The 15,885-nt window shown below is 41.1% G+C and overlaps 1 protein-coding gene across 2 annotated transcripts in view; it reads left to right on the plus strand.

Moving 5' to 3' along the window:
* SAMD7 (sterile alpha motif domain containing 7) overlaps nucleotides 1–15,885 on the plus strand; it is a 27,459-nt gene that overhangs the window by 6,825 nt on the left and 4,749 nt on the right. The window contains exons 2-7 of one of the 2 annotated variants that reach the window (XM_040480710.1): nucleotides 14–31; nucleotides 2,059–2,185; nucleotides 3,696–3,820; nucleotides 7,406–7,484; nucleotides 8,604–9,226; nucleotides 10,231–10,352. In XM_040480710.1, the coding sequence (XP_040336644.1) occupies nucleotides 2,085–2,185; nucleotides 3,696–3,820; nucleotides 7,406–7,484; nucleotides 8,604–9,226; nucleotides 10,231–10,352 (1,050 nt within the window). In that variant the 5' untranslated portion in view covers nucleotides 14–31; nucleotides 2,059–2,084. The remainder of the gene's footprint in view (nucleotides 1–13; nucleotides 32–2,058; nucleotides 2,186–3,695; nucleotides 3,821–7,405; nucleotides 7,485–8,603; nucleotides 9,227–10,230; nucleotides 10,353–15,885) is intronic. The other variant, XM_040480709.1, reaches the window with a different exon arrangement.

The following is a 15,885-nucleotide window of genomic DNA, read 5'->3' on the forward strand; positions in this document are numbered from 1 at the left end:
AAAAAAAAAAAAGGTGCTATCTCATTCGTGGGTAAGTTCAAACTTCTGCCAAAGACAGTCATTTTATGACACAAATGAAAGTTCAATAACACCCAGTTGTGTCCCACATTGGTCTGTTGTGTAATGGACTAAGGGGAGGAAGGGGGCTGTGCGCCAGATTGCACATGGAGGACCTGGGATTTCAAGGCACGACAGTGTCCTTGCCAGAATTGCAAGCCCATGTCTGACATATACCCAACCTTTGTTCTTTGTTGGCATTCTCACCGTGGCTGGCAGTTACCTGGCAAATATTTTTATTTTAATCCTGACTAGTCATAGACTCTCTGAGGTCACTATCAGAGAGGAAACTATACTGACCTCACAGAAACCCAGTGAAAAGAAGTCAACATAAAGACATTTTTTAAATATATGAATGGCAAAAGCCAATGTTAGGTGAACTATGGACTATGATCATTAGGTTTCAGTCTTAAAAAGAAGCTAAAAAAGGGATTGTTTATTTAAATACCATTATATTTTTAGTTTTTGGTCTATATGAGTGTATTAACTGTTTTAACAATCAAATCAAATATACAAGAAAGGAAAAAATGAAGATCACTACTTTGAAAAGCAGAACATTTTCTTCCCAATTTCCTAATTTTTCAAGTTTATTTCTTTATTTTGAGAGAAAGTGTGCACAAGTAGAGGAGGGGTAGAGAGAGAGGAAGAGAGAGAGAATCCCAAGCAGGCTCTGCACTGTCAATGTGGACCCTGATGTGGGGCTTGAACTCACCAACCGCAAGATCATGACCTGAACTGAAGTCAGACACTTAACTGACTGAGCCACCCAGGGGTCCCCCCTAGTTTCCTTTTTTATTTTATTATTATTTTTAAAAAAAAATTTTTTTTTTCAACGTTTTTTATTTTATTTTTTGGGACAGAGGGAGACAGAGCATGAACGGGGGAGGGGCAGAGAGAGAGGGAGACACAGAATCGGAAACAGGCTCCAGGCTCCGAGCCATCAGCCCAGAGCCCGACGCGGGGCTCGAACTCAGGGACCGTGAGATCGTGACCTGGCTGAGGTCGGACGCTCAACCGACTGCGCCACCCAGGCGCCCCAAGTTTCCTTTTTTAAAAAACACAGTTGTAGGTATCTGGGAGCCTGGGTGGTTCAGGCAGTTAAGCATCTGACTCTTGATTTTGGCTCAGGTAATGATCTCACAGTTTGTAGGGTGAAGCCCCCACTTCAGGGATTCTTTCTCTCTCTCTCTCTCTCCGCCACTCCCCCACTAATGCGTGCATGCACGCACACTCTTGTTTTCTCTCTCAAAATAAATAAAATAAAATATTTTAAAACCATACTTGTAAGTATCTTGAATTTTTTGAAGTGACAGTGGAGGATGAAGGAAAAGCGACAATGACCTGCTTGACTAGTATTTAATATTTAAAATTACTCAAAAGACATGAATAATTAACAGGAAGATGTAAACCAAAATATTATCCTTTTAACAACAGTCCCTATTTCTGGTCATTAGGTTCTTCAGATAAAGTTATGCATCCTGTGTTTATGTATATTTGGATACAACTTGCTCACTTGTTCTAATTAAACACAGTCCTAGTCTATATCTACTTTAACTAGATGTATTTTTAGCCACTATGATTTTCCCCTTTTCTATTTTAATCTTAACAATTAAAAAGGAAGATTTTTCTAAAGATTGAACATATGGGAAATAGACACATTCGTACCCCTGGAAATATAAAAATCAAAGTAAGTTGTAAGAAAGGAGGTTGGTATTTCTGGAATCTTGTAAGGCTGGTTTAATTTTATTATTGCTTGTAATATGGTGTGGTATTTCCTGTGAACTCATCAACGAATTCCAAGGACAAGCTAAAAATCACTGAGGTCTGCAGTTGGGTCAGGGAGCTCACAGTGAAGGGGGTTTTGTGTAACTGAAAGTGTGGTATAGCTGGTCTCCCCAGATGTTGGGGAAATACAAAAGGTGTTCGTTGTGTTCAAGAAAAATTCAAATAGTTCACTAAAAATGTAGTTTTTTGTTTATATATTTATCTGATTCTTTTTAGAACTCCATCAGTGGCGAGAGATATTGATGATAAATCCAACGATGGCCATGAATCCTTTACTGACGGCACCAGGGCAGCAGAGGATGCCACTGGTTCCTTCATCATTTGAACCTCCAACGGTGGATCGGTATTTCTTTCCAATATACTATTCTGTTCGAAGGAGAAAATGGGTGACCATTAATGTTTCAAATGATGGTGACTCCAGTTTTGTTTTCTTGTCTAGTGTCACTTCCATGAACTGTGGCGCACAAATGCATATCAAGATGCTCTGCTGGCCACACGTTCAACACACTTCCCATCACCTCCCATCTGGGGCCTGCTTGACAGACACACTCCACACATAGCTAACAAGCACTTACTATGGGACAGGCATCATACAGGTATAAACATTGATGTAATCTGCAAGGACTGCCCTAACAAAATACCACAGACTGCATGGATTCAGCGACAGAATTTTATTTCTCCTACTTCTGGAGTCTGAAAAGCCATAGATCACGGTGTCGGCAGAGTTGATTTGTGATGAGGCCTCTGTCCTTGGCTTGCAGACAGTCGCCTTCTTGCTGTGCCCTCACCTGGCACTTTTCTCTGCGCATGCACTCCTGCTTCCTCTTCCTCTTCTTCTTCTAAGGACACCTGTCCTATCGGATCAGGGCTCCGCTGTTATGGCCACATTTAACCTTACGTACCCCATGAAAGGCCCTATCTACAAATATAGTCACAGTGGGAGTTTGGACTTTAACCTATGAATTTGGGAGGAACACAACTCACTCCATAACAGTTGAGTACCCTGGTTTTCTCATGATAGAACAATTTTTTTCTTTCAATAAAAGTGACATTATCAGTACTTAGGTTGTACACTCTGGTAGTTTCTTTTTTTTTTTTTTTTTTAATTTTTTTTTCAACGTTTTTTATTTATTTTTGGGACAGAGAGAGACAGAGCATGAACGGGGGAGGGGCAGAGAGAGAGGGAGACACAGAATCGGAAACAGGCTCCAGGCTCCGAGCCATCAGCCCAGAGCCTGACGCGGGGCTCGAACTCACGGACCGCGAGATCGTGACCTGGCTGAAGTCGGACGCTTAACCGACTGCGCCACCCAGGCGCCCCAACTGGTAGTTTCTTATTTTCCCCTCTTTAGAATATTTTGACATTCTGAGAGGAAAGTAATGTCCATTATTATTGTTGTTGTGGAGTGTGAACAATAAATTTTGACTTCTCGAGACCACTGAAGTTTGGCAAAACAAACAAACTGCCCACCACATAGTCAAACACTGATCCCAGATGGCAAAACCCAAGGCAAAGTGTGTCCATTACATGAGAAAAGAATGTGGTCAGAATAGTATGTTGGTCATGGGAAATCAGAGAGCAGTATTAATTTGATTAGATTTTTTCCAGACATTTCTAAAACTTTTTTTTTTTCTTGATGTTTCTGTTGTGTTGTCAGCTGGGTCAATCCTTCCTTAGTAGATGTTTCTCACCACATTTCTGCTGAAACCAAGAGGCTGCAGGATTTTTGCATCTTATTTTTGGAAGAGATGATAGAATCTCATCTGGCAATTAGAAAATCTCACTGCCTATGCAATGGAAAATTTGTACTGTTCCATCCTCATTGTATCTATTTTATATCTTTTTTTCCTAGAGATTTATTGTCTTCCACTGTAGCTCCTGCTGACCCAAGACAGTTTTGTGTTCCTTCCCAATTTGGATCCTCTGTTCTACCAAATGCAAATATACCGAACGTGCTATCCAATCATGTCTACTCAGGTATGAGCAATAGATGGTCTGTGGAACCAATGTGACCTGGATGGCTGCATTAAGTTCTGCCATTGTGCCATTGCATTTACTGCTAAGTTTGGCAAAGCTGTGTGGCAGGTGTGCTTGTAAGTTCTGCACTTGCTACCTAGGTTTCAATCATGGTTCCACCACTAAGTGACCACGTGTAAGTTGCTTAACTCCTCCAACCACCAATTTACTGAGGAATAACATGAAAAGTTGCAATATCTCTGTCTTATCTTACACGTGAGGAACTAAAGGGGTCATGAGGAGATGAGATCTGAGAGTTAAGGGGGCTTGGGGCTGTTTATCTCTGGCCTGATAGGTCAAAGTGGAGGCTTTCCTTTTATCCTAAGTAGGAGGGGAAGCTTTTGAGGAGTTTGCACAAAGGAGCGACATGGTCTGACTTACATTTTACCAGGATCGCTCTGGCTCCTGTATTTGAGACAAACTTGATAGGATCAAAGCTCTGAAGATAAACTGATGGGAGTTAATGGGCTATCAGAAGAGCCAAAAGATTATGATGGGTTGGCTCTGGGTGGTGACAGTTGCATAGTAACATGTAGTTGGATTCTGTAATTATTTTGAAGGTAGAAATAACAGATTTTCTCACAGTTTAGATATGAGCTGTGTGAGAGAGAGGTCTTAAGGAGGATAGCAAAAATTTTGGTCTGAACAATAGGAGAGGTAGAGTTGCTATTCACCGTTGAGGAAGAGTGTGAGAGGAACAGAGTTCTTGGGGTGGGAGAGATGTTATGGGCTCTGTTTTGCTCCTGTTACGTTTGAGGTACCTAACAGATAATCAGTGGGAGATGTCAGGAAGGCAGCTAAAGTGAAGAGAGGACTTCTGGAGACAGCTTGGAGATACAATTTTGGAAGTCATCAGCATAGATGAGACTAAATGAGATCATCTTTAGAGTGAGTGTTGATAGAGGTTAAACGGATGATATCTAGGACATACCAACAAGATCCAAAAGATGAGAAGGATCAAACAAGGGAGAAACAGGAGAAAACAGTGTGGTGGGAGGAGACCCAGGAAAGCCTGGTGGCCTTGAAGGCAAGGGACGAAGTTTTAAGGAGAGAGTGAGCATCTGGGTCAAGTATGCCTCTCATAGATGAAGTAGACGAAAACTAAGAATATATGATTAGATTTAGCTGAGTGGAGCTCATTGGTGATCTTGATAAGAGCAGTTTCAGTAGAGGGCTATCAATGAAAACATAACTGGTGGGGGCTCAAGAGAGACTAAGAAGAGAGAAATTCCTCATCATATAGAAGATCAAACTGATGTATCTTATCCCCCAAAACTGTATTCATGAGTTTCTGTTTGTCCCTGCTCTCCAATTCCAACAACTCTCAATAGATAAGAACAAGTAGGAGTGAAAAGCCTGGCACAAGAAAAAATATGATTGGTGCCAGGGCCAGTGAAGACACCAGTCTGCCTGGATCTGAGCATGTTGTGCATGGATCCAGTGCAAGGGGATAGGGCGTAGAAGCCAGGGCCTGACTGAAACTGGACACACCCACTAGAGTGTTCCAAGGACCAAAAAGGTTGTCCCAAAGGCTAATCCTGGATGAAAACCCCATCTGGCGTCAAGAACCCAGTAAATCTATAGCCCATGGTTACAGGCAACACATAAATAGACCAGTGAAATAGTTGCATTGCTGACTCAGAGCCCATCTTAGTGATAAAGAATCTGGAAGCTGCCAATGTTTGGATACAAGCAAGCAAATTCACCACCCGTCTCAGGGACAGAGGTCAGGTCTCCTGCCTCAAGGCTGATGTGTAGGAGAGTAAGCAACGGAAAACTAGGGCCTCAGTTCTATAGAAACTGAGCTACTAAGTTAGCAAAATAGAAACCAAGACACAAATCTATTTCAAAAAATTGGGTATCAGGAAGAAAGTAGGTTATTACAGCTGGACTAGCACTAAGTTTGATGTCATCTATTTAGGAAAGAGAAAGAAACTTGGAATAGGTTTGGGGATTCCAGATTTCAGAGGGCCCTAAAATCCAGGTAATTAAAATTGTGCCCTCTAAACTGGACTTCTCATGAGAAATTTCTCAGCATTCTTTTGCAGTCAGTACCTCATGGGTTGATAGTTTCACCCATGCTGGCTCTCTAGAGAAGAATATTTTGACCCCCCACTGAATTATAAAAAATATAAAGCGTTAGCATTAGGAGGATTTTAGAGGTCATCTCATCCAATCTCTGAATTTTACAAATGACAAATAATCTCCCTTAAAAAAGATATAGCATTATTTATTTTAAGATGGGTTATTAATAGGAGTTAATGAGCTCTTCTAACTTAGTACAAAGCATGTGCAAGAAGAAATTCTCTCATGATACTGACCCCTGTGTTAGGGAGAACAGATTTTCACATGTAAAACTACATAAAACAAGTACAATTTGTATGTCTATTATTGTTGAAGAATTCTCTGTGGACCTGTGCTGGTCTATGAAGAGGTTGTGCAAATAAATGCATAAATAGATAAACTTTTGCAGCAATTTGACAGGGTAATTCTATGTCTATTAATCTGATCATGTTTTACATTACACTTGTATTTGTCCTTGTTTTCATTTCAATTTTATAAAAGTTTGTTTTATTGTATTTTTTTAAAAAAATTTTTTTATGTTTATTTCTGAGACAGAGAGAGACAGAGCATGAGCAGGGGAGGGGCAGAGAGAGAGGGAAACCCAGAATCTGAAGCAGGCTCCAGGCTCCCAGCTGTCAGCACAGAGCCCAGGGTGGGGCTGGAACTCACAAACCGTGAGATCATGACCTGAGCCGAAGTTGGTCGCTCAACCAACTGAGCCACCCAGCCTGTTTTATTATATTTTTAAAAATGTTTTGGCCTATGATAGGCGGAAATTTTAAAAGAAAAAAAAATACTGCTTTACCATAGATGGTTTAAAAAGCATCGGTATAGACTTTAAGTGCATTAGGAGTACAGAGAAAGAAAAAAAAATCAATAGAGCATAAAGTTACCAGGCAAGAATAGAGCCTTGAATTCCGTAATGCTGCTGTTATTTCAAGACACTTCAGAAGATTGACACAAAGAATGTAATTTCTACCAACTTCATTGAAGGCATTTTGCAAAAAGTATCTTCCTCAGACACACCACATAGAGAGCTTTATATCTTATCCATGAAATCTTGCATTTATTTCCAGGGGTTTTGGTGCACAAGAAGCACTTAGTTACTTTTTTTTTTTAAGGTCAACTGATTTCTCTTGCAGCAAAAGAAAAGAAAAGAAAAATTATCAGTTTTTGCTTCAAAAGCTAGAAACAAAGAGATCCACAGTTCATTTCATTTTTTTTTTCCTTTTCAAGTATGGCAGGAAAATGTCACCAATCATGAGACCCATACTTAAAGAAAAATAAAATTATCTAGTGTTTTATCATTCCATCACCAAAGTAACTCTAAGATGCTGAACAGCAATTATCTGATATTGTTTCCAACACTGTGCTCTACTGGTGGGTGGATGTTCTTTTAAATCATTGTATTTTATTTTTGTTATCTTTAAATGGACATTGTTAATTTGTCTGTGGGGTGGGATGGTGGTTTTCTTTTTTAAGGTTGGGGCATTTTACCACCTGAATCCATAAAGGCAATGGCAAGAAGGAATGAAATGATTCAAAGGCAGCATACTGCCAGGTAACATAATGGTGTTGTTTTTTATTTATTTTCTATTCACGTGTTCATTGGTTTTAGATGGATAGATAGATAGATAGATAATAGATAGATATAGAGATACTTTTTATATGCATTCATTATATTTGTATTTTGTGTTGTATACATATACAAACTCTAATTATATACATATTAGATAGATAGATAGATAGATAGACAGATACCTGATTACATACAAAAAGCACTTCAGGAATATTACAGAAAGAAATATATACAAACATATATTTAAGTTAGTTACAGATAAAAGTAAGATTAGAAATTACATAGTGAATCTATGTCTGTAGATCTTAAGAGTTTAATAATGTCTCATAATTAAAATGCCTAGTTGTGAGTCCCCTGAAATTCATATTTGCACTTCTGTTTTAAAAGACTTCAGTTCTGCCCAAATATAGGAGCTAAGCTTGCCAACCCCACTTCGGACTCTACAAGCAGAGCCCAGGCAGCCCCATGTCAGTGGCCCCAAAAGTGGACTTCAGCTGTAGCAACTAGGAGAAAGAAAAGACAGCAATAATGACTAGGGCATGGCCCCGGGGTACAAGAAGGCCTCAGACTCAGTTTTCCATCACTGAACCCTAATGAGTCCAGGTGATAACCAATAATCAAAATAAATTAAGCAAAACCCCCAACAAATCCTCCCCCACAACTCCTGCCAATTGCACTGATTTGTGACAGTTGAGACTTGCGTTGACTTCCTTGAGTCCCACTAAGATTATACTTTGGGGTTTAGAAAACTCTTTCCAGAACTGATTTCTTCGAGGATTACTTTCTGGCAAGAAACTACCCTGTGCTATGTTATTCCCATTCCTGCGAAATTTGCCAGATCTATTAGAGCTAATGCTTTAAAGACAGGCCTTGGACTTCCATTGTGAGATTCGGCCAAACCTTTCATCCTCAGGTCTCATTCCAAACTCTCCTTCCCGGTGATTTTCAAGGGAATTCGTGTTTCCACCCAACAAACTTCTGATAACTAGTGGGAAGACCTGGGAAAAGCAGAGGTTCCATCTCAAGGAACACAGAGAACCATTAAGTTCATATTTCTAGCAGTTTTTGGGGGGTGTATCAAATATATTGTTTTGTTTTTAGGATGGAAATGGAAATGCATGCATTTTACCAGCAAAGGAGAATAGAAAAAGTGAATCCCAAGGGACTAGCAGGACCAGGGATACCATTCCTCTATAGCTCCAGCATCCCTCCTGGCCCAGCCAACTACCATGGCAGGAGCATGCTCCCTGCCAGTGACCTGCATTTTCACAGAAGCACCCTGAGAAACCTTCAGGGAACCCCCACGCTAGTGGCAGCTGGTCCACATTTTCTAGAGAGCTGGGGTCAGAAATGTCGTCGTCTCAGGAGAGGTGCTGGGAATCAGAAAGTTCTAGACAGTGATATTGAGAGCTCTAAAAGTCAAGGAGAAGAAAAAATCTTAGGCCAGACTCATGTGATTCCCTACGAAGAGGATGAATTTGCAAAAGAACCAGAAACCGAAGCTCTCAACAATCAGAAGTCAAGGGAAACCAATGAAAAGCCAGCTCTTGGCAACACCTGTGGGGAGCTCGAGCCCACCCATAAAAAACCTTGGGGAGCTCATGGTGCTCCCCTAGAAGCAAAGGCCTGGGATGGTGCAAAGGAGAAGACTTCAGAGCAAGGCTTTGTAGCCTGTGGTGAAAAGAATGGGGTTTGTCCCCCACTTCCTCGACCATCTCTGCCAGGTGGGTGTCAGGGGCCAATGGCAGATTCTAATGAGCCACAGGTCACCACGTCCTTAAGTTATTACATAATGTACCATTCCCATCGTGTTTCCTTTTATTCTTCTTTTTCTTAATCCTATTTAGGACTATGTCTTCTTGAAGTCCCTTTATTATGTTTGTTCCAATAAGCCACATTAGTGAAACTTGTCTCTATTTATATATTGCTGTATAGAGAATTTCCAGCCAAAGCTAGGAAGGCAAGAATGAGGAAGGATGGGGAAACCTACCAGAATTTTAAAGTAAACTTTTAATTTAATTTGCTATTAATTTCTTCAATACAAAATAGAGGGACTTCTTCCTTAAAAGTATGAATTCCATCTCCCCTGTATTTAAGTGCAGAAAACAATAGGCAGTTAAACAAAAGCATTAACTTTCAGTGCCCATTCCTGTTACGATAACTTATTACCTAAAAACATTAACATACTACCCTCCCAAACAAACACTGAATAGTTTCTAGAACTGCTTTTGGTAAAAACATTTTAAAACACAGGTATTTGGGGAAGGTGGTTGTAATCTAGTCACCAAACCAATTGTGTTGGTGACTTACCCTTACAAAGCGTTAATTTGCCATTTCGATGAATATGTGGCTACATTCTCATGTCACCTAGAGAGCATGATAATTCATAGAATATCATAGAACATGACAGTGTTCATCTGGTGAATGAAATCCACAGGGCATGTCTATTAGAACCTGAGAGAAAATGAAGCAGTATGGAACGTCTTTGTTTATTTACGATAATGTTGTCGTTAAAGATCCTTTAGAAGAAGGAAAGAAAAGAGATTGCTAAATTTTTTAGAAAATATCTCTCAGTATTGTTTAAGGAGCTTGCACATAGATATGAAGGGACCCTCTGTGGTAATAGAATATAAGGAAATTAATGTAACTATACATAAAACCGTGCTCTTAGTTTCCCCTTTTCCTGGAAATTGTACACCACAAAATAATTTCCTTTCCACTTTTAAAGGAGCGCACCCACTGGTTACAATTGGGGAAAATCTGTCTTTGGATGAAGATATTCAGAAATGGACCGTGAATGACGTGCACAACTTCATTAGGGGCCTTCCAGGTTGTTCAGATTATGCTCAGGTGACTGAACATTTAAGTACTTTCATAAAAATAAGACATTTTGGAATATGTTTCCTTCAACACGGGTTCTGCCAAACTTGCATTTTTCTCTCAGAGAAGTTTGCTTCTCTGAGTTTGCTTCTAATCTACCCCTTGTATGTCATCGACTGACCGGGGACAGGAGCCTCTGATTGCTGAATCTTGGGTCATGTCCCCACAGCCCATCTGCAGGGGAGGCTGGGAAAGCCAATGTCTGGCATTAGTTTCTGTTCCATCAAGATTCCTGGGAGATAGGAATTTACCCAAAATTAGGAGATTCAGAGGCTAACCATCCAAAAATATTGAGAAATGATGAGTACTTTCCCTATTCTTCCATATAGCAAACATTGGGGGGCACATACTTCTGTACCAGAAGTTTTAGGCTACTCATAATAGGTAATAGAAATATATTCTTTATTCTAAAAAGAATAACAAGCCTATAGATCTGAAAAATAAGAAATTAACTACTTTAAAATTCTCTATTTATGCCAGGGCAATATGCAAAAGGGAATACACACGTATAATTCAGTCTGGTAGATAAAATACAATTTTTTTTGAATCATAATGAACCATTAGGACAGTTGGAAAGAAGACTAGCTCTCCTCATATGGATAAACTGGTGACAAAAATAATGGGTTGGCCGGTTTTTGAAGTTTATGTCAATACTACATTTTCATATATAAAGTTTATTTTTTCAAGTGATTTAATAACACAATTTTAAGCTGCAATTTGCTTACTAAATCTGGTGTCATTATCTTTGGTTTATATATTAAAGGGAAAAAGGGCAAGGAAAGGACATTATAATTTAACATAATTAACTGATGTTAGAAATGACTTTTTTCAGATCTTGGTTTTATGATCATTTTTTTTTTCTTCAATTTAATGCCATTAATTCTTCTACTTTTTCTTTTTTTTTTTTTTTGTTCTGTTTATGGGACTTCTGGAAAATTAGATAGAGTAGTCGTTAAGAGCATGGCTTATGAAACTAGAAAGTGCAAGTTCAAATCCTGGCTTTTCTGTTATCTGGACATGCGACCTAGGACAAGCCACCTGTCTTCTTAGTGCTGTTTTTCATCTGTAAAATGGGGATAATTATATAATTTATCCTCAAAGGATTGTGGTAAGCAGGAAAGAGGGCCTGGCACCTTATAAGTTCTTGATGAGCGTTAATTTCACCATGCTATCAGAGGCTCCTCAAGATAATGGGTTCCTTATCAGGCAAGTTGTATTCTTTCAGTTATCCACTTTGTCTTTTTGCATACTTCGTAAAAAAAAATTTGTCCTATTTTCTCCCATTCAATGAGTCTAACCTTATTATTTTCTTATTAGTCATTGACCACGGGGCAATCCCTTTTTAAATGTATCTATTCCACTTATCAAGTGCCGCACCAACTGCCAGTACAGCAAAGTGACCAAATTTTGATAACAGTCCGAAATAAGCAACAGTTGAAATCAGCAATAAGCCATGAACATGTGATCGCTGGCTTCTGGTGGGCCGAATCTGTTTGGCCCCTCATTATTCTTCATCAGCCAGTGATCCACAGGCATGGAAGCGCCGCGTATGAGACCCGCTCTTGTAATAAATGATGCTACCTGCATTTCATACTTTATCATCCCAAACGTCTTCTTGTGGGTACGTAGAAGTCACATAAGCACGAATGCCCCACACTTTGCTGACTCATTATCTCTCACCAACAGGATGTCAGCGCTCCTTTCCCCACCCCAAGAAATGGAACAGTTATTTCTAGGTGTTTCCCAAATGTGGTTAGGGTCAAGTTCTGCTCTTGTTTCTTCATGAGTCTACTCCCTCTCAGCTGGCGACTGCTGGTGAAATCAACAGCAAGAAGAACACTGCCCTGCTGGGCGTGCCCCTGCCGTGTTAGGGACAGTATTCTGTACAGAAATGGACAGAGTCCCCTTGGATGCAACTGAGCGCAACAAGCTCAGAAGCAGCACAGCTCGGGCACAGCTGTCCCTGGAACCCTTGTCTAGTATGTCACAGCCTGGGACTAGTCAGGGTCACACCCACCATGTCTCCCACACCCACCCTGCCGTCTTCTTTCTCATCTCTGCCTTAGGTGGCCACTCGGCTACCTCCTACCAACTGCCTCCTGTAGGTATAAAAAGAAAGCCAGAAAAAAATAACCACAACTAAACCTCAAAGCTCCTATGCAAATGAAATCTTTTAAATAGATAGAGAGAGAGAGAGGGTTGGTAGCTCAATTGTTCAGGGACATCCAGGAGAGCCTGTGACACATCTTGTTTGTTCTAAGTAAATGTCTCATTCAAGGAACTCAGCAGATAAAATATTCTCTCCCTGAAAGAACTGAAATGACTAAAATTATGTGTACATTTATATGGTGCTCCTGGCTTAAACTGCTGTCTTGACAATGAAGTAGGAGGGACATGTGAGTGACACGGGCATATTCTGCAACTTTGCCTCAGGCCCAGGTTCATCCGTCAGGGCTGAGGCTTGGGTCCTCATGCAAGTCAGTCCCAGCTGCCAACCTGTCTCTGTTTGAAAAAGTATCCTGGGGCACCTGCGTGGCTCAGTTGGTTGAGCATCTGATTTCGGCTCAGGTCATGATCTCACAGTTCGTGAGTTCGAGCCCAGCATCAGGCTCTATGCTTACAGCTCAGAGCCTACAGCCTGCTTCAGATTCTGTGTCTTCCTCTTTTTCTGCCCCTCCCCCACTCACACTCTGTCTCCCTCTCTCAAAAATAAGTAAACATTAAGAAAATTAAAAAAGAAAAGAAAATGCATCCCTTCATTGCTCAATGGAATCCCTACAAAGGAAAGAGAAATGGGCCAAACCTTCCCACCATTAATACATTTAACTGTTTTCACCAGTGCCCCTTTCTCTGAATGGCAGCAGGATTACATAGCGAAAATCCTGGATCAGAATGAGAAACCTTTTATTTTCTAAGTTCTCTACTTGGCAAAGCTCAGCTTCTTGGCAACTCACTTAACCTTTTCTACACTGGTTGTCTCATTATTATAATAATGCCTACTTTTTGCTGAACATGGACTATATGCGAGGCACTGTATCAGGCACGTCGTTTAGATTATCTTTTAAATTTAATGTATACCAATTCCATGAAGAAGATATTAACTCTATGTTGCAGCTGAGTAAAACTGAGCATCACAGTGGCTAAGAGAGTGAGTACTTGAAAAATGTGTATGAGACTACAAATCTAGCTCTTTCCACCACAATTACTTTATGCTGAAGATATTGAGCCATATGGTTTATAGTCAAGGGTACCTGGGCCCCTAGGTATTGTCAAAGATGGTAAAAGGAATCCTTAATTTATTCCTAATACTTCAAAAAACGTTAAGAGAAATCATACGTTTCCCCAAGATAAGGCTACAAGCCTAACCAAAGTGTCAACTTTTTCACTTTAGCCTAAGATAAGTTAGTTCATGTTAGGCATTCTATAATTTTCTTTTTTTTTTTTAATTTTTTTCTCAACGTTTATTTATTTTTGGGACAGAGAGAGACAGAGCATGAACGGGGGAGGGGCAGAGAGAGAGGGAGACACAGAATCGGAAACAGGCTCCAGGCTCTGAGCCATCAGCCCAGAGCCCGACGCGGGGCTCGAACTCACGGACCGCGAGATCGTGACCTGGCTGAAGACCTGGCTTAACCGACTGCGCCACCCAGGCGCCCCATAATTTTCTTAATTAAAGTAGGAAACAAAATAATTACTTAGCAAACACAGTTTATAAATAACTAAAATCTATTAGAACAAGAATTTCCTAGTACAGAAGCTTCCCCAAAAGACTTGACTTTTCAGCCAGTCCTGAGGCATGCCCTCCAATATAGTGGACACGAGGCAAATATGGTTCCCCTTGCCACTGAGCTTAAAGTCCAGAAGAGGGACACTAGTAAGGAGTTCCACATCAACGTGGAGATGCTACGAGAGAGCAGGTACGGAGCATGGTGGGCACACACGGGAGGGCCTTGTGGCTTCCTGAAGGGAGAGGCATCTGTAAGTGAGATTACTAGCTGAGGGGGGAGGTGAGGTGGAAGAGAGGCAAAGGAGAAATTTCCAAGTGAAGATCAGGAACCAGAAAGAATTTAGCACAGTTGGGATTTCGAGATAGCTTCCAGTGGCAGAGAAGGCCAGGACCAAGTGAGAGAGGGGACAATGGCAAGATAAGAGGCTGGAGGAGGGGAGGGGGTCGGGTCACAGAGAGCTGTGGAGACCAGGGAGGGACTGTGGCTTTATCCTGGAGGCAGTGGAGGTTTTAAGCGTGAGTGGCATACTTAGCTTTATATTTCAGAAAGATCACTCAGGTTGCTCTTATGAAAATAGGTTGAGGGCAGCAAGACTAGTGGGGAAATTCTAGATCCAGGACAGCACCAGTGGGGCGGATAGACAAGAACATTATGGAAAAGGCAGAACTGGCGTGATTCAGCTTGTGAGTTTAAGGTATACATCAGGGAGCCTTCGGCAGAAAGAGATATTCACTGAAGCCAAGAGAGAGACTGAGACGAATCAGGAAGACCAAAGAGCACCGGAGGCGGAAGCCTAAGGAACCCTAACCCATAAACATGGATAAAGAAAGAAATGATAGTCACACAAGTGACTGAGAAAGAAAGGCAGAGAGTACCCAGGAGGGAGCGCCTTGCAAAGGCCAGGAAAGAGCTTTTTTTTTTTTTTTTTTTTTTTTTTAATGAAAAAGTAGTCAACAATGTCAAATACAGCCAGGAACACCAGGAATATCCATGCACTTGGTAACAGTAGAGTCACCGGGGACCCAGAGACAAGCAGGTTTAGTGGACTAGTGAGGGTAGAAGTCAGAGTCCTTGAGACTGAGGAATGACTGGACAGTAAGAACATTGAGGCAGGGAAGATCAAAACTCTTGAGAAACTGGCCTGTGAAGGTGATGAGAGGTATGGGGCCGGTGGCATCCACTACACAGGCAGAACAGATAGGGCCCCGGAAAGGCCGAGCGCCACAGCATTTGCCTGCATTTCCCTCTCCTCCCCTTGCCATGCACGCAGGGCAGTGGACCGAGACACTGCACCTGTCAGCGTGAGAGGTAAAATTTGTCTGCCATGGTTTCCACCCACCACACTTTACTCAGCCTATTTGTCCATTCATTGGTTTGCCCGACAACATTTATTGCACATCTACCATATCCCAGCCACAGCATTATAGGGGCACTGGTAAACAAGACACGGGCCTGCCCTCAAGTCATAACTATTCCAGGTTGGAACTGAGTTCCAGAGACAGAATTACAATGTACTCCAGAGTCATTAAAGAGCACAGACGTGCTACTGGAGCACAGAAGAGAGAGTAACTGAAAATAAGAAACTGTATGACATTTCGTGTCATCCTCAAGCAGTCTTAATGGTTCCTTCAAAACTAAAATACCTATATATGAACAAGAATTTGGGGGGTGCCTCAGTCGGTTAAGTGACCGACTCTTTTTATTTGAAAGAGAGAGAGAATGTGTGTGTAAGTGGGGAAGAGGCAGAGAGAAGGAGAGAGAGAGAGAGAGAGAGA

The sequence above is a fragment of the Herpailurus yagouaroundi genome, unplaced genomic scaffold, assembly GCF_014898765.1.
Source record: "Herpailurus yagouaroundi ecotype Mexico unplaced genomic scaffold, PumYag 159, whole genome shotgun sequence".
Classification (NCBI taxonomy): domain Eukaryota; kingdom Metazoa; phylum Chordata; class Mammalia; order Carnivora; family Felidae; genus Herpailurus; species Herpailurus yagouaroundi.